The 19,861-nt window shown below is 39.6% G+C and overlaps 1 protein-coding gene across 1 annotated transcript in view; it reads left to right on the top strand.

The window, feature by feature from the left end:
* The window catches only part of wars2 (tryptophanyl tRNA synthetase 2, mitochondrial), a 28,537-nt gene extending 15,509 nt beyond the window's left edge, over nucleotides 1–13,028 (top strand). Inside the window, exons 2-6 of the mRNA XM_084908740.1 lie at nucleotides 2,356–2,616; nucleotides 5,139–5,219; nucleotides 7,607–7,689; nucleotides 10,033–10,151; nucleotides 12,210–13,028. Of these exons, the coding sequence (XP_084764866.1) occupies nucleotides 2,356–2,616; nucleotides 5,139–5,219; nucleotides 7,607–7,689; nucleotides 10,033–10,151; nucleotides 12,210–12,658 (993 nt within the window). The 3' untranslated portion in view covers nucleotides 12,659–13,028. The remainder of the gene's footprint in view (nucleotides 1–2,355; nucleotides 2,617–5,138; nucleotides 5,220–7,606; nucleotides 7,690–10,032; nucleotides 10,152–12,209) is intronic.
* The last annotated feature ends 6,833 nt before the right edge of the window (nucleotides 13,029–19,861 follow it).

Genomic DNA, 19,861 nt, shown 5'->3' with positions numbered 1-19,861 from the left:
TTTAATGATTAGTTATAATAACCTTGAAAAGTGCAGCTGGGGAATATATGATCGCCAGTCAGATTTTGAGGCGATAACGTGGAGATCCTGTGGGCTTTGTGGGGTTGGGGGGAGTTTTAAAATGGGCTCTTCAGTCAAACGTCCAGGTGTTGCTGTTTACAACCCATCAGTGCTATCTCATATAAAGCTTAACATATTTTCTTTGAAAACGACTGCGAGGTTATTACATAAAATCTGACAGTTTAGCACAAGTTTCATTTTCAGAGGTTTTGGATTGACATAACTTGGAGCATACGGAGGTAGTAATAAGTGGGGAAAATCCAATCCGCGGTCCAGTACTGAAAACTATTGAGCACCTTCTAAATGGATCTTGTGGTAAGATTGATTTGTCTGCTGCTGAATCTCTTCCTTTGCTTCTTGCCAGCATATTCAGAGCATATTTGTAGGACAAGTTTTATCCTGAACACTGCATTAGAAGTACAGCCTTCACTTTCCATCCAATAAGACCCCTATGTGTTGGTATAGTGGGGGGATCCTACAACAAAAACAATGCAGGTTCTTCAGGCATTAACAGTTAAACAATTAGAGATCATCTAGCAACTTTAATGCACAGACTGTTCATTAAACACACATTCCTAATATATTGCAGTGGTACTGTTACTAGCTTACAGTTACCTACTATTGGTGTATTGAGGTGCTTGAGCCATACACATCACCTTGTGTAAAGTCCTGTAGATTAAATTCATGGATCCATGTAGTTATTTAAAACTAGACTTCCAGATTTGTATTCCACTGTATTTTGGTACACAGGTAATAACACACCTGTAACAATGCAGCCCATGAACCTTCCTTTTTTTCTAAAGCAGGCAATTGGCAGGTATTTCTGGCCACGCAGTCATCCTGCAGACCTCAAAGGTCTAGTCCTCAGGCATGCGGTGGTTCTTTTTATCTACCTTGAGCATTCATCCAAGCCACTTCTGCCGGGAACTGAATCCTTGTCTCCGCTGTGGGCTGTTATGTGTATTACCAAAGCGCCAAAGATTTTGTCTTTCTGCCAGACCAACAAAAACGGTTCCAGTCTGTGTTCATGTGTCTTTCTGCTCTGTTGAAGCCCTAATCTACTGTGTAACGGCTTTGGTCAAAAAGCCCTAGTTTTGGATGCCAGCGTGGTTTCATGTGTCATAACAGGTGCCACTCTGCTTGCCCTCTAATTGTATCGTGTGGTGGCACAAGCAGAGGTTAAGACTCTTGCCTAGCAAGGCTAATTGAAAGCCAAGGTTCAGTGAAGCCGACTGATGCCAGGAGAAATGGGGTGTTTGGCCCCAGTCAGACTCTGCAGGAAGAGAAATATAGTTTTAGTCCAGTGGTACAACCACAAATACTGATCTCCCTTTTTCAGTTGGTGAATGTTGAGACCCTGCTGCTGTCTCTAAAATAAGGTCCTTGTTTTAATTATAGAAAAAAAAACCCTAACTCTATGGTGGGCTGCTGTTGTTATATGTGATGTATTTATGCTGTTTTTTATCCCCCCTCCCCACCTTTCTTTGTGCAGCTTTCTGTTGTGGTAATGAAAGGCCTTGAAGCTGGTTGGATGGTTGTAAGTGATATTGTTGGCCAATGAGGTGATGCATTCTTTGTGCTGGATGTGTTTGGGAGAGAACAGAGGTGCTGGCCATGGAGTTAGCATCTTAGTAATACAAGCATGACTGCTAATGGCCCCCAACCTGCCAATAGTTTAACACTGACACTTCGGTCTCTACAGGCTTCTTTCTAGTTGTAACTTTCTCCCTTTTCAAGGATCTTTTGTCTTGGCCTTAGCTTTGACTTTTAAAGTCAACCAACCATTGTTGCGCTAATCTGGAGACATTGGTGTTATTAGCACTGTTTTAAGAACATAAGTTAATGTGCTAAAAAGGGATGATATTACACTTTGGCTCTATTTCTTTCCCCTCACCCCTCACTGGTCTCAGCCTCCCCCTGAGCCTGGTTCTGCTGGAGATTACTTCCTGCGATAAGGGAGTTTTTCCTTCCCATTGTCACCAAGTACTTGCTCATAGGGGGTTGTCTGGTTGTTGAGGTTTTTTTGCACCTTGCGGTCACTGTTGTTGTGATTTGGCGAAACTAAAATAAAATTGAATTGAATAAGACCATTCATAGGTATATGGTCTTTGTTTTAAGAGAGACTAGTGCCAGGCAGGCCACTAGTGTTCACAGGTGTGATGAAGACAGATCTTTGATCGCTCATGTGATTATACATGACACCATTTGTAATTACATTTCCATGATGTTATTTCATTATCAAATCCAAAGTGCTATAGAGCCAACTCGAGCAAATTCCTTCTTCTTTTTCCCCAGGAGGCTCCAAGAAGTGGCCGTGTATTCTCAGGGATTCAGCCTACTGGAGTGCTCCACCTGGGAAATTACCTGGGTGCTCTGGAGAACTGGGTGTCCCTGCAGGACCAGTACCCCTCAGTCCTCTACAGCATTGTGGATCTGCACTCCATCACCCAGCCCCAGGATCCAACGCAGCTCAAGAGTAACATACTGGACATGGCAGCCAGCTTGTTGGCCTGCGGTATCAACCCAGAGAAAGCGATACTCTTCCAGCAGTCTCAGGTGAGTTGGGCATGTTTGATTGATGCCGTTTATAAATATATAGGATGTGTTATCTTTGCTGTGTAGTTCCCTACATAGTGTGTTGGATGCATATACACTTCTGTCTATAAATGAATACTCACAGGTGGAGAAAGTACTATTTATATGTGATAAGTAATGCAACCCAACATGCGCTTTGCATGTATATATAATTTAGATTTCACACTCATGTCTGCAGATTATTTTTCACATTTCATGTGGTTATCAAGTAGAGAGCAGATCAGTGTTTGTTTACAAAAAGAAGTGCCCTTTTTTGTCTTTTTTGTTTTGTTTTTTTAAAGCTGGGCAGCTTCTTCTCTCATTGCTGGTTTTTCAAAGAAGAAAAACGGTTTATTTTCGTGATGTCAACTCTCATATTTACCTTCCTACATGCTGACAGACCCCAAAATGTTTATTTCCTTGCTCCTGATTCTTATCTCCAATGTGTGCTCAGCCAATTCACAGAGCCTGTAAAAACACAAACTGACACAAACCACCGTTAAGTCCTTCTTTAGGCCACGTGAAGAAACTGAGAAGGATAACGACAAGTCTTAACATTTGCAGCACTTCAGCACATCATCCCCGAATTTAGGCTTGAGCTCACACTGACGATGGAGAGAGAGAAATCAGAACAGCTGTTTGCTTCTCCCCTGACACCACATGTGTATTTTTCTTTTCTTACTCACAAGTTAAGTTGGGTGGGTGTGTGTGTATGTGTGGATAGTTCAGTCCATCTGTGTTTCTTTGCCACCCACTCCTCACACACACAAACACAGAGTCCTATTTTTATTCTTGTTTAGCTTCATGCCACATAACTTGGCAGCAAGGCGACCCCCGTGTTGAACACGCCCGCTCCACATGTAAAAATACGATGGCCGCCCAAAGAAAATACTGGGCTTAATTGAAAAAATGCAAAGAGTTGGTGACGAGCTGAAGGATTTGCGGATCTGCTGATTCATTGACTTCATTTTTTAATACCACTGAGTTTTATAGAAGTATTGAGCAGAAAAGTGGATTTACTGTGTTGGGACAACTGTTAGCTGTTCTCTAAAATCCCTTCTTTGCAGCCTTAGGAGCTGCTGCCATGGCTGTTACTGTCAGTCTAATGCCGATATGATCCGCAACATTAGCATATCTCTCGTTGCGGGGCTTTCTTACAATACAGCATGAATGGAGGCTGTGTTTTTACTAAGCCTTTTAAATATCAGCGTTTTATTGCACTGTTCAAACCATATCCTTGCCCTCTCTTTGTTGTCATCGACATCTGTCCCATCTCTTGTCTGTCTGCAGTGTGTAATGCATACCGGCCCCCTACATGCTAGCCTGAAATCCTGCTTTATGTCCCTGCTGTCTGCTGTTGACATCATGCTCCCCAGAATGCTTTTCAAGCTGCAAGAGACGGAGAGGATGGCAATATAGTCAGCGTCCATAAACTTTAATTTGCTGAAGCACAAGGATATTTCCTGCATCCCCAAACACTGGCTGTTAGACACAGAAGCTTTTTTTTTCACATCGGGTTAATTTACTGCTACCAGATGCATCAGCTACACTGCGTTAACATTCACCTCTTTGTGTTGTGGTTTATTTGTCCACATGTAAAAACCATTTCCTTAATCCTCTAATTGAATAACCAACCTACCTCCACTGAGAGTGAACGGTTGTCTGTGTGTATGTGTTAGCCTGGCGAGCTGTGCAGGGTGTACCCTGCCTCTGGCCTTACGGCAGCTTTGATAGATTTTGAATTAAAAGATTTCAGTTATGAGCTTCTGAGAGAGCACTACTTTCCATATATACAAAGTTCTTTTCCCAGTAGATAATTTGCTGCCAGGATTATTAAAGTAAATGATCGATAAAGGTATAGAAATCCAGCATTGGTGTATGAAGTTTAGGCTGGGTCAGTTTTTAATCTGCCAGTATTTATTTGTTAGTATCCCACTTATTAAACACATTTAAAAAAACTGATAAAATGAGTATAAGCCTACAGGTGAGAGTGGGTGCACCTGTGTGACAGGCAGAGGTGTAAAAAGGCAGTATTCGTCTCCTCCACTTAGAGGCGCCAGGGAGTTACCCTCCTTTTCCTCCACCCCAGCTGTCCCATGGATGACTTTTTATCCATCCGTCTGTGTTTGTTTAATCTGCCTGCGTAATTTATTTCTTCTGTTTATCTCTTTGGTGCCTCCCCGAGGTTATAGGCTCTCTTCTTTAATTAACTGGACTAAGCGGTGCAGTGAGTTCAACGTGCTTGGGAGTTTGCATGTATACAGCAGCAGGAGGTTGGCTCTTGTACACATGTAACAAACAGTGTTGGTTTCTGTTAGATTTCATGTAAAGAAATCTCTTCATGACTTCAGCTTATAAGGTGCCGACTGGTGAGCCAACAAGTTCGTAGATATTTGTGATTCAGCCATATTAATCTGTAGTGGTAATATTATTAATATTGCAGCCTGATGATAGATTGAAAGGTGTATGCTGACATTTGGATGTGTCCCCACTCGTCACTGCAGGTGTCCGAGCATGCTGAGCTCTCCTGGATCCTCGGCTGTCTCACCAGTATGCCTCGGCTCCGCCACCTACCACAGTGGAAGGTGAGATCTTCTCCAGCAGACACTTGTGTATAAAATGATCACGCACAAGTCTTTGTTTTTGTTGTTTGTATCAGTGCTCATTTTAAAATAACAATTATAATTAAAAGAATTACTGTGTACTGTGGTGCAGATTTCACTCATACAGCACCAGCATGTGGACATGAGTAAAGAAAACTATGTCTGAAACCAAACCGCATCACTTGCTGGTAAATATACTTGTATATGTATCCTTCTCTACCCATCTGTACTTCTCTGAGCCTGGGCCTTCTTAAATGGTCTTCCTGTTAAAAGGGAGTTCTTCCTCCCCATTGTGGTTGCTTAGTATGTATGTAAGTATATGGCAAATGGGTCAGCTACATGTTAAAGATGGCTTGCATGTATCCACAATCAACAAAATTTCATAAAACATTCAGAATGATTAAAAAATAATAAAATACAATGCAAATGCAATCAACCAGTTAGCCTATTGGAACCTTTAGAGATGTAGAAAAGTTGTTACTATGAGACATTCATGTCATTGTTGTTTAAGGACTGTGTAATATTTATGATGCATTATATTTTTATGTTTTCATAATCTTGTCTCTTTTGTCTTTTACTGCGCAAACTGAATTGATTTACTGACACATAAATGTGATGATAAATAAGAAAATGCTAAATTGTCTTTGCTAAACAAGCTTGATTTATTTCAATGTGGCCTGTTAAAAATGCAGTAATGCTTTACAAGTCACTACGAGCATCTGTCAAAATTTAAAGCAATTCATTCAAACATTTAAACGTTGAACGGCTGAGAAGGAGCAAGTGCCGCGGTGGTCGGGCGAGCTTGTGAATAATGACAGAAGAGCGTTGGTGAGAAGAAAATAATAAAACATTTTCTGATAGTTTCACGCTACGCTTCTGAACACAATTAAACGCAACCACACCCCCGCACAATGCAGGAAAAGGGCTTGGATTTTGCATGGCCTCTCTGCTCTCTGTGTGTGGGTGTGTATGCTAGCACTGCTATCGGTCAAACAGACAAACATCTGCAGCTCTTTACACATCAGTGACAGACGGAGAGCCAGAGTTGTAACCTGGTCAGTGTGATTTTAGAGACTCAGGAGCTATGCACAGCCAGCATGTAAAGGACATACAGGCACACACATACACTAATACAAACTGGAAGTTTCTGGCAAAGCGATGACTCGGAGATATAACTTCTGTATATATTTATACAATATCTACAATATCTTTTAAAGCAAAAATGGTTTATTTGCAAGGGCATATTTATTTTTGATATCAGTTCATTAATAATGATAAATAAAAACAAAAAACACAGTTATAATTATAAAAGCTGCAAAAGGAGTTTGTAATGTTATATCTATTTGCCCTCATGGCTACGTTTGTTAGTGTGTTATAACTGTGTTATTACACATAAAGCAGGGAGTCTTAAATAATTACCATGTAGAAATAGATCCTTTATTTTTTCTTCAGTTCATGTGAAACTGGAATAAAAAAATGTTTATTCACCAATAAAAAAAACATTTTATTTTTTAAATGAACCTTTTCTTGGTGTTGTAATTTCTTTTGCTGCTCGGTGTAAGCAGTTCAATGCAAAAGTTAAAAAGCTTTATGTAGCACGCATTGAAAGTTTTTCATTATGTCCCCAGTTTGCTGCTACTGTTTCTGGATGTTATAGATTGTGAGTGTTTTATAAATCACTTCCTGGCATTCGGAGGAAATACATGTAAACATTGAGTGACTAAATGCTTTAAATTGTTGTACTGTTATAGACTGCAAGTAGATGCAGTGGAAAAATTTGAATTTAATTGACAATAAATGTAAATCTACTCAAAATTGTGACGCAACTTCAGCACAAAAAAAAAATCCAGATTTTTGTAACTGAAGTAATATTTCGAACCATGAATCCCACCATATCAGTTCTTACCTTCAGTGGAACACTTAGAAATTAAATTAATTCCTCTGTTTTCTCTTAAGTTTCATCATGTCTGTGCGTTTTTATTTTGTTTCTCTGCAGCATTTGCCACATTTTTAATTCATATAATTTTTCTCCCCACCTGGGTGCAGTTTTAATACACGACGAGTGAGGATCAACAGAGCTCACATCTCTCTGTTCTTGTTTCTGTTGCTCTTTAGAAAACCCCTCTCGTTTACCCAACAGATGAGTTGATTTCAAAAATGGTGGAAAATGCCGTGCAAACTCATCCGTACCCCGTTTGTTTCAGTCGATGAGTCATGAAAGTGAAAATGGCTCTTTATGGGGAAAAGGAAAAAAGTCAGCTTGAGTCCATCTTTCTCCTGTCTGGCTCTATTTCTGGTTGCTTTTAGTGTTTCTGCCTCATCGTTGTTCTTTTTCTGCTTCAACTTCCTTCCCTCTGTCTTTTCCTCAGATGAAGAGCAAAGTGAAGAACGAAGGCAGCGTTGGTCTCTACACATATCCCGTCCTCCAGGCTGCTGATATTCTTCTCTACAAGTGAGATTTCCATTCAAGTAGCGTAAAAGTTATAGTGTGTGTGTGTGTGTGTGTGTGTGTGTGTGTGTGTGTTCGTTCAACTCGTATTTCTTAGGCTGTGTACCCTAAGCATTCACGGCTTTTCGAAAAACACTTCCAAAAGCCCTTCCTTCTGTGAATAACTGATTTTTATATTCCAAACTCTGTTAAAGAATTTAAATAACTAATTTTTCCCCTATCATTTACAACTTCTTCCTGTAAAGACTGACTGTTACAGTGCTTTCTGTCAGGCTTCCTTATTTTACTTGATGAAGATGAAGCTGAGAAACCATGAAGGGGGATACATCCCTGCTGAAAGCATGGCTTGCAGCCTTTTGCAGACATGTGCGACCATCCTGTGCTCATAAGTGCATTTATCCTAGCAGCTGGAGGACAAAACAAACAAACAAAGGAACTGCAACAGAGGTCTTAAGTATTGGGCCATAAATGACAATATACAGTATCTCTCACTGAGGTATTACTTTAACAGCAGTTTCCTCTTAATGTTGTAGTTTCTTGTGACTGTTAAGTTTTATATTGTTACTTATGGTGCTGATAATTTATCGGGATGGCTGCGGATCAGCAGGTAGAGCAGGTCATCTACAGATCGGAACGTTGGTGGTTTGATGCCTGGCTGCTCCAATCTGCTCCAGACTGCAAGATGCTGAACGCTGAGTTGCTCCCGTTGCGAGTGTGAATGTGTGTGAATGTTTGCTAGAAAGCACTTGTATGTAGTAAAAAGTTTTTGCATAAATGCACGTGTGAGTGAGACATGCAGAAAGTAGAATTAAAAAGTGCTATTTAAGAACCACTGCAGTTTACAAACCCCAAACAAAGATCCAAATTTTAAACGGACCCTTTGTGTTTTGCCTCAGAGAGATTTGTGTTTTTAGCATCAAACCCTGATGTAGTTTGTGTAAATATCTGGGTCATCATGTATCTTCATCACTGGTTGTCCAGCAGCGCCGAGTAAAGTAGCAAAAGCTAAGCTAATCTTTTCCCCAGTGTTTTTAGTGCATCTTTAAAGTAACCAGTTAAACTTCTGCTTCATCTTTGCATTCTTCTGCAGTGTTAGGACAACACTGGTGTTTTTACATTTATTCAAAGATAGTGAAGTTTCCATGTTTTCCATTCCAGTCCACAATGTGTGCTCAATATGAACCTGGAAGCTAAAATTGCCTCCACTAACATAAGAAAGAACGAAATGCGTGAATTAAAACAGTAACTGCAATGAAAAAGGAGCAGAGTCAGTAATCCACATAACAAATACCAAACACTGTGAGCCTACTAACTTAAACTGATCGTGAGCAGTGTCCTAATTTAAATATTTTTATTATTTGATTTATTTTTGCAAGCTCTAGTTTGGCATCACCTGACTGCACAAAGCCTACAAAATACTGTTTAGCAGAGAGGTTTACCCGTAATACAAAAGAACAGCAACATTTTTGGATACTTTTGGTTTTATTTTTGAGATCTCTGCCTCTAAGTTTTATACTTTTTTTCCTCTCATTATTCACAACACAGAAAATCAATTCCACGGCATCTTTTTTTCATTTTTATTTATTTATTTTTATTACAGAGGCCATGTTCTTTTTAATCCACAGCACATGCCACTTGCTCTCAGAGGCCATTTCTCCAGCAGAACATAATTCCAGTGCAAAGTGTTCACAGTGCGATCTGTAATTTATCACGAGTAACGGGGACAGCGTATCTGGCAACGAAGACTGCTGGTGGAAATGTGTTATTTTTAATATCTCACCTCTGCTGCGCGGGGGTGGAAAGAGAAATATAACGTGCAGATATCTCCAAATAAAACCTCAAAGTAGAGATTATAAAGAGGAAAAAAATGCAATCTCTAATTTCTTTGCCTCTGACGTGTTCGTATAAATATCAGTGTCACACATTTCTGGTGGAAATTTGTCTGAGACAAAGAGTTTTGTGTGTGATCTGTGAGGTGCAGCCTGCTGATGAGGCGTCAGTGGGTTTTCACGTGAGATAAGTTGGTTGGGTTATTGTCTCGTAGCGTTTCCAAATTCGCATTTAGAAGGCATCTCTTCAGCTGTTTCTGGTTCAGCAGCCATATATCCAAAAGCTCATTTCCTGTGGAGAAACTGAGTCTCATCTCTAAAGAGAAAATTAATGAACTGCTTCCTCCTCCAGTTACAGAGTTGCCAAACACATGCTGAAAAAGTCTCCTGCAGTGACTCCAAGTGTCTCCAATTTGTCCTTGTGTCTCGCTGTGTATTTTAAACTCTGTGCTGTCACCGTGCACAGTGCTGCATGGATCACGTCTCTAATGTGCTGCTGTGGAATCATCTCTCTCAGGTCCACTCACGTCCCTGTCGGAGAAGATCAGGTCCAACATTTGGAGCTGGCTCAGGATCTTGCTCGCATCTTCAACAACCGCTACGGAGAGCTGTTCCCTGAACCCTGCGCCCTGCTCAGTAAGAATACGTGGCATGATGGCGTGTGAACACACTCATGATTTAAGCTTTTTAAGGTCAGCTTCTTAAAATCACGTAGCTTTCTGGTAGCGGCAGCTTTATGTTCTTATGTAGAGAGTGTCATCATGTGACATTAAAGTCGCCTGTTTTAGTCTCTTTAGGCTTTAGCTGTGTAAGTGAGGCCTCACTTGTGCGATGGCCTTATCCTGTATATACCAAGTCATTATATTTTCAAATGTGCTTGTTGCATTTTATTAAAAAGTTTTTTCATTTGCTAAGGGTTGCAGATTTTAGTTGATTTTTATTTATATATATTTATATATTTATTTATATATATTTATTTATATATATATATATATATATATATAGATAGATATCTATCTATCTATCTATCTATCTATCTATCTATCTATCTATCTATCTATCTATCTATCTATCTATCTATCTATCTATCTATCTATCTATCTATCTATCTATCTATCTATCTATCTATCTATCTATCTATCTATCTATCTATCTATCTATCTATCTATCTATCTATCTATCTATCTATCTATCTATCTATCTATCTATCTATCTATCTATCTATCTATCTATCTATCTATCTATCTATCTATCTATCTATCTATCTATCTATCTATCTATCTATCTATCTATCTATCTATCTATCTATCTATCTATCTATCTATCTATCTATCTATCTATCTATCTATCTATCTATCTATCTATCTATCTATCTATCTATCTATCTATCTATCTATCTATCTATCTATCTATCTATCTATCTATCTATCTATCTATCTATCTATCTATCTATCTATCTATCTATCTATCTATCTATCTATCTATCTATCTATCTATCTATCTATCTATCTATCTATCTATCTATCTATCTATCTATCTATCTATCTATCTATCTATCTATCTATCTATCTATCTATCTATCTATCTATCTATCTATCTATCTATCTATCTATCTATCTATCTATCTATCTATCTATCTATCTATCTATCTATCTATCTATCTATCTATCTATCTATCTATCTATCTATCTATCTATCTATCTATCTATCTATCTATCTATCTATCTATCTATCTATCTATCTATCTATCTATCTATCTATCTATCTATCTATCTATCTATCTATCTATCTATCTATCTATCTATCTATCTATCTATCTATCTATCTATCTATCTATCTATCTATCTATCTATCTATCTATCTATCTATCTATCTATCTATCTATCTATCTATCTATCTATCTATCTATCTATCTATCTATCTATCTATCTATCTATCTATCTATCTATCTATCTATCTATCTATCTATCTATCTATCTATCTATCTATCTATCTATCTATCTATCTATCTATCTATCTATCTATCTATCTATCTATCTATCTATCTATCTATCTATCGAGAGATATCAGTTGTTTTGAAGGCAAACCTTTACCCGTATTCCTTGGAGGTTATGTTTTTTGGTAGTGTTTGCATGCATATTATTGTGTCTGTAAACATGATTGGTTGAAAAGTTTTGAATGAATTCTTGTGAAACGTTGTAGGGGTGTAGAGAGGGGTCATACTAACGATCCATTAAAATTTGGCTCTCATCCACCAAGGTCCACTTAATGATTTCTTCATTAAACAATGAGAAAAATCCTCATGACTTCGAAATTATGATTCTTACAACTGTCATGTGTATTGTCAGCATATAGAAAATGCATTAAAAGTGTGTTTAAAAGATGACAAAAAGATTCTATATATGAGTAGATAGATTATAAATTCCCTTAAAAGTAAATACTGCCCAAAGATTGAGCTGCTTTGGTGGACGTTTGCACTTTGGTGCTTCTTGTCTTCCTCTGGGACCGGTGATGCTCAGCGTTGCCTCAAACATAATAGAAAGCAAATGCTTTCTGATTTAATCAGAACCTAAATTTCTTGACCTAATAATTTTGAATTTTGCCAAATTCCTCCACTCCTACGCGTCTCATTTAGAAATAAAAGTGTTTATTACACTGAGAGGTTTTCCTGATCCCTCTCGTTTCTCTCCGCAGGCTCAACACGAAAAGTCAAATCTCTCCGCGACCCCTCAGCCAAAATGTCCAAGTCAGACCCCCAAACGATGGCAACCATTTCCGTCACAGACACTCCTGACGACATCGCCCTCAAGATCCGACGAGCCGTCACAGACTTCACCTCTGAAGTTACCTTTGACCCGGAGACGCGTCCTGGTGTTTCCAACCTGGTAAACATTCACGCTGCCGTGGCGATGATAAGCGTGCAGGAGGCTGTGTCTCAGGCGAGAGGATTGGACACCGGAGCCTACAAGAAGCTTGTAAGCGAGGCTGTGATCCAGAGGTTGACGCCCATCAGAGAGGAAATCGAGAGGCTGAAGTCGGACCGGGCTCACCTGGAGCGAGTGCTGGCTCAGGGGACGTGCAGGGCGCGGGAACTTGCTGCACCTGTGCTCGCAGAGGTCCGACAGAGAGTGGGCTTCTGCTGAGAGACAAGAAAATGACCCCACATTTATACTGTGAGCCTCTCAGTAAATTACTGCTGCTGGTGGAAAAAGACTCAGCTACAGAGTGATACTGGTCTGACGTTACAAGGGTGACTTCTTATTTTGCTCCGTGTATGTCCTCAGTGAAATCAAAGTGGAAGCTCATCTTTCGATGCAGTTGTTGCATCTTATTTGCTTTTGCTCATGTTTTACATAATCATTCGCAGCCTGTTTATTGGCCTTCTGATTCAGGCTGTATGGGTTTCCTCACAAGCCATCGTTTTATTTTTATCATTATTTTTTTTTTTTTTTTAGAACATTTTATCTTCTTGTTTCGAGCGTGTCCAAATAAAGATTTAAAAGTTGTGAAAAATGCTTCTCATTTAAACCGTCTTCACTTACAAAAGTGAGCCAAGTGTGCTTTCACAATTAACCTCCTAGGACCTGGCGTCCACATATGTGGACATCACATTTTGGGTTATTTTGACCAAAATACTCAATTTTGCTCTACAAGGGCCTGATATCCACTTGCGAGGACATTATACTGCTACTGTTCTATCAAAAATTTTAAACGAATATCCTCATATTTGACTCTGATTTTTCATAAAAACAAAAATAAGGTAAAAAAAAAAATCTGGTAATTCTTTGTTTTTACATTCATCGGGGCCCCAATATGCCCAAATATCAAAGAGAAATTAAAAATGCATGCCGTGGAAGAGTTCGGGTCTTAGGAGGTTAAAGCTGCAGGATTAAATACTTAAAAAATAAACAGTGACATAATAAAAGGATCCATTCTAGATTCAACATGTGGAAGAGTAGCTGCAGACAAACAAATGCAACTCTTTAAAAGTTCCAGTGGAATCTGCGAGTGCAGCTTAGTGTTTTTTCCAAGTTCAGCGGGAACAAGAGGAAGAGGTCCTGCTTCCTGACATTGAAAAGTTCTGTGTTTAGTTGGGAGAAAAAAGCTGAGTGAAAAAGATTTTTGAAATGTAAATATATTTGTCAGTATCATTTAAACATTTGCAGCTCAGCTGTTGTTTGTTCTTTTACCCTGGGTGTCTTATTGACAGTTGTTTGCATCTTGAAACACACACGCACAATGTGATTGAACAAAATGAATGAATCTATTGTAACATTCCTTTTTGATTAGCAGCCACATGTAACGTGCACGTAATTACACATTCCCCACGCACACACACTTGTTTGAAGTCCCTTTATTCATTCATTTATTTCATTTCTGCACTTTGCCATAAAGTGTCTGCTTACACAAACAAACACTGAGTTAGTCACTCAGGTTTTACACGCGGTCCATTAAACGCATTTATCCAGTTTACTGTTAACGAGGCTGTCCAATAGGAGGAACCGTTATAGTCCTGTAATACTTCAGCAGGGGTGTGAGATGTAACTTGAATATTTCAGTAGGAGCAGTGACTTTAAACATGCTCATTTTCGCCCCACGTCTCTCCCTTCTTTTCTTTCTTCTCTGTTTTCTTTCCCGTGCTCCCTCTGCTTTTATTTCTCCTCTTTCCTGTTTTCTATTCTGTCTATGAGTGGTTATTTCATCAATTCTGCTCACTCCCGCTGTTATTATTCTTTCTTCCTACATTATACCCACTATTTTATTTTATTTTCTACTCTCTGTAATCAGCTTTCTGTTCTTCTGCAGGGGCATCCCCGGGGCCTGCACAAACACACACACGCATTTTATGAAGCTGGACTGCGCTGTCGTTTTTCCATCCCGGTGTTTACCTGGGAACAGACCACATCCCTGCATAGTTTACTTCCCTTTTGCTGTCCCCCTCCTTTCCCCCCCTCATGTTGGCATAAGGAGCTGATGGAATATAAATAAAAATATATAGGCTGCATTTACACAGAGGAGCGGGCTGTAAATCCCGGCGACCTGCTATGGGACCGCAGCACTGTGACAAATACCTGTTTCTGTTTCAGAAGACACGGCAGCAGTGATATAGTTGCGCTGTAATAAGTAGTGCGTTTCAATGTGAAGGCGACACAGCAGCTCACCCGTTTTATGCGTGGGGGGTAAAAACTTTAACAGAGTCGTAGTAAATGCGCCTTTCTTTCTTTCTTTCTTGAAGAAATCACCGTAAATCGACCGGGATCCACGTGTCGCGTGGAAACAGCCACAGACCTGAAGAATATAAAAAACGAGACATTTTTACTGATGTTGACCTAACAGGGTGTCCACGCAGTGAGCAGAAGAGGAAGCTGGTAAACCTTAAACCTCGGACATTATTGCCTCCCCCCCTTAAATTAAATATGTTGCTCAGTGTTGCGTGCTGACACGTGATTAATTACCAAATAAAACACGTGACACTGTTTCTCTTGCGCTTTTACCCAACTCGAGGGCAATTAATTTAGCACGCAGGCTTAATGTTATACGTTTTGATTCTAATTTGATGAAAATTTGGATATACGCATGCGCTGTTCGACATAAAGTTAAAAAGCGTGTACCTGAGAGAGGCAGACAGAGAGCTATTAGAGCTTTGGGCTAATTGTTGGAAGAGAGGATAAAGTGTGAGAGTCCAAATGTGCGTGTACGCATGTGCGTGCGCGCGCTAGCGACTACAATTGTCTTTTTTGACTTTCTGCTGATCGTGGCTACACCGCCTCTTCTGTAAAGGCTTCAAATTATTTTAAAAACTTTTTTAAATTTAAAAACAGAACAGAGAATTTGTCCCGATGCTATTAATTTTATTTAGCTGCTGATTAAAGTATTTTATCTATGAAGGTATGAAACAATAATAACACACACAGCTCCATTCACTATATTCCCTATTCACATAGCCTCGTTCACTCAGGCTATGTTTTTGCCATTCATAAGTGCTTTATATCTAACAATCATACTCCGTTGGATGCATCGAAGAGCAGCTTGTGGTTAATATTTGACATGCAGACTGTATGCCAAATATCCACCAAGCCTCTGATTAGTAGATGACCTTCTTTACCTCCCGAGCTGCCCCCCCAATTTATATAATCGGCATTAGCATCACACTGGGGAAGTATTCCGCTTCACCAGATACATTCAGATTATGGACTTTTAAAATTGAACATTACTGTAAATGAGCCCCCGAACTTTTTTAAATTTTCAACTAGTGTCCAGTTTTAATTATGACCTATATATCTTTATCAAAATACACTAAAGGCCAAGGCCGTGGGACCTAGAGGTGCTGGGAGTCGAAAAAGGCAGACCTCGCAAATAAATAAAGGTTTAAACACTTAGTGCTAATTGTGTCATTTTTGGAATTGTCTTAAATAAGTTACACCCCCCCTCCGCCCCTGACAAAATGACGTTACATACTAGTGAGCGGTAGAAGTGGTGGATTAAAATGTCTGTGAGTTAAATGTCCTCACAGATATCACAGATACACGTCGGAACAGCAAGTCACATTTGGACCATTATGACCTGCACCCAGATGAAGGTAACGCTTTGGTTTATTATGATGCGCAGTTTGACTTTATAATTATTCAGTAATTTCACAGTCCTGCCTTTGTTGCAGGAGGGTAGGCTACTTCACAATCCGTATAAATTTTGCATTAGGGCCGAGTATGAAAATATCCATATTTAGAAAGGTTCTGGTCAGCTATGCGAAAATATGTTATTTTATATATATGTATATCATGACTTGTAGCTGACCGACTTGTATACTGCTGTTTGTGCCTGACTTGTGTGTACGCGCGCACGCGCACTTGCGCATCTTCAGCTTCAAGTCTTTAGCTCTGCTAAAGACAATCACCAAAATTAACTACTGGGTAATTTCGTCATGTAGTTTATCCAGAGTGTAATGGTTTGCATATATTCGCCTTAAAAACGGAAGGTTTCCGGGACACAATTCCCTCTGGGGTTGTGCAGGGCATCCGGATCGTGCCAAAAACTGATTTCCGGTTTTCATTATTAAAAACAAAAACTTGTCAAACCTATGTCATTAATGATATAAATTAATTTTAAGCCAGAAACGACATTTCAGTTAGAGGGCAGAAACTGAAATCGGCTTTTGGTAAAATGCCTTTTTATAGATCCTCCGTGATCCAGGCAAAGGAGCGTCGCTGACATTAAAAAAGGATTTCTTTAGAGTGGTCTGGCCAAAAGTGCAGCAGAAATTGCGACACTTATACCATAATAGTTCTATAAAGATATTTTATTAAGTATCCAAAAATGACTGGATTGTTTCTAATATAGGTACAGTAACACAGAGTCATAAATGTACTTGTATTTCTTTATTTTACATATAACAATATAATAATATTGACTATGTACCAACATAAGCAAATACATTTCACATAAAGAAAAAAACAATAAAATTCGCAGTCAATTTTTGGCAGATGATCACTCTTTGGACAAAAAAAGGAAAAAATTTAATAAAAAAATCTGCAAAAAAAAGTCCTTCGTGTGTGTGTGTGTGTGTGTGTGTGTGTGTGTGTGAGAGAGAGAGAGAGAGAGAGAGAGAGAGAGAGAGAGAGAGAGAGTGTCGGGGGGGATTTTACAGCTCAGGCGGAAGGTGCTTACAGAATCCGAGAGTTGCTGTCAGATTGCACGCTCCATTGCTCTCTTCGTCCCTCGAGGTCAGGCGGGGTCAAACCCTTCTTTTACTAATTGAATATTAACTGCACGTTTGACCGTTTCCGCCCACCACCCTCCACGTGTCGATCTCGCGGGGTAACGCCGGATTTCATCGAAAACCTCACTGTGGTCGACGTGGTATACCCTAACTCCGATTACCAAAGGAATCTAAAAGGGAAAAGAATTTTTAAGGAAACGGATTTATTAATACTGCCCACTCATTTAATTTCATTTATTTATTTATAAAGCACATTTAATAACAACAGGGAGTTGACCAAAGTGCTGTACAAAATAACAATTAAACAATGACATTAACAACAACAACAACAGGTAAGAAAATTAAAAGAAAATTAGGATAAAAGAATTGGTAACTCTCATACAGTTTCGAAAGCCAGAATAAAAAAATATGTTTTAAGATGCAATTTAAAAAGAGTAACAGTTGGGGCCTTTCTAATGTGGAGAGGTAGATCATTCCACATTTTCGGTGCCACAACCGCAAATGCCCGATCTCCTCTATGAACCATCCTAGACTTATGTAAGGTAAGGAGCAGGTGATCGCTTGATCGAAGGGCTCTAGAGGGCGTATAAAGCTGCAATAGGTCAGACAAATAGTCCGGTGCCTGGCCATTTAGCACTTTATAAGTCAAAAGTAAGATTTTGAATTTAATTCTAAAACGCACTGGAAGCCAATGAAGGGAAGCAAGCACCGGAGTAATATGCTGGTGTTTCTTCACACGAGTCAAAAGGCGAGCTGCAGCATTCTGTACAAGTTGGAGCCAGGCTAAGCTGGACTGACTGACACCCACATATAGTGAACTGCAGTAATCCAGTTGAGATAAAACAAACGCATGAATTGCTCGTTCCAAGTTTCTAAAGGATAAAAAAAGATCTCCGTCGCTTGCTTCACTTTTTGGGTGAATGAGATGCCATCAGGGCTATAATTGGGATCTAAATGGCAAACAGTTGGTTTTAGTGTTTAACGAGTTTCCTCCCACGGGGGATTCAACGTCCCCCACACCAGTGCGCACACAATATTTACTCGTTTACTTTTGGAAGAATTTTACGCACAAACATTTTTCTTCTTTCTTTTACAAAACATCAAGAATAAATAAAAAGAACCCGTGATATAGAGTCACACAGACTGACACAGTTTGTTATAATATTCTAACACAGAAGTCCGTATTCCTCTTTTATCCAAGTAATTAGTTCAAATATGTCCGCAAACGTTTTGCGCGCATATTACCATAAAGACCGTAGCGCAAGTAATGTCCTTTTAAGCCGCCACAAGTTCACATATTAGCATACCTGCTGCGTTGATCTCTGTACAGGATAATGAAACTACCCACCTCTATTTCTTTTTTGCAATGTGCTCACCGTTTTTCTTCAGTTTCCTGCGAGCCATCCTCGTGTGCGCGCAGTATTTATTTCAAGATGACAGATGCACAGCAATAACCTCTGGAAAGCTCCTTTTTCAAGAGCGGCACTCTGACTTGGGGCCTGCCCGGTTCCCACAGACACGTTTGTGTTGACTGATCACACAGGCAGCGATCATCCGCGGCTCTTCCCCACCCCTGACACTTTTCGACCCGCAGCTGATGAAAAATGTGTAAATTATTTCCCCCAGCAGGAACTGATCGTCCCCGAACTGAGCAGCAGGCCTGCAGACTGCTGGGCTGCACGTGTGCAGCTCAGCAGCTCAAAACAGTCTCAACAAAGGGCCGCCGATTTTTTAAAAGAGGGATTTGATCCCAAAAAACCGATCATCTTCCCGCTGTATTATATTATAACGCTGAGCGTCGTGCTTGTATCAATATTTAATTTTTAATATTTGGTTGCAAAGGTGGGGCTAGTCTTCTATAAAAGCTTTTCTACCTGCCGGTAAAAAATGCTTGGAAATACGCTTCTGCGTCAGGCCAAAATATTACAAATAGTACATTTTTACTTTCGCAACTCAAAGTTTCTATTTTCCAATCGTTTAATTAGCTGGAATAAATAATCGTTTAGTCAGATTTATTTCAGCCTGATATTATTCCATTATTGGTTTTATATGTGTCGGGAATTTAAATGCGGATTGTTTGAGGATAATTCATGCTCAAATTAGACAGTTATTAACATAAATATGAAACAAAACTAAATAATCAGCCGAGAATTTGATGGCAGTGTTTTTTTCCTCTCTCCTTTTCCAAGCAAAAGGATCTCATCTGAAAAAAGATGTCTCTAAGCCCTGTACGCGTATGTTTCTTGCGACTCTGTTTTTCTTTTACTGACCTGCAGATCTGTTAAAAACGAGCCCTCAACGAGCTGAGCAGAGCACAAGAATTTCACTTGCTAATCGTCTCGTTCCGTTTGTTGTGTCCTGAGCGCACAGCTCTGAGATCAGCCCACCTGTCCTGTTGAAGCTCTGTTCCGGTTCCTCAGCTGTCGGGTTGACACAATGGAGCTGTAATTGAGCTTTTCCTGCAACGACTTTTAATGATGGAATCAGGTTCAAGCACTTTGTGAAAGTGTAAAATATCAGAATAATATTTTGTGGTGGTCTCCGTGAGGCCGAAGGCCTCGCCTCGGCCTCTGCAGTTCCAAAGCTGATGATCAACAGTCAGATTAGGACTTAAAGCGAAGTTGCAGGA

Source organism: Perissodus microlepis, chromosome 16 (genome assembly GCF_051167445.1).
Source record: "Perissodus microlepis isolate ML-2025 ecotype Zambia chromosome 16, ASM5116744v1, whole genome shotgun sequence".
Lineage (NCBI taxonomy): Eukaryota > Metazoa > Chordata > Actinopteri > Cichliformes > Cichlidae > Perissodus > Perissodus microlepis.
Note: the sequence above shows the minus strand (reverse complement) of the source record. Positions and strands in the feature narration are given on the sequence as shown.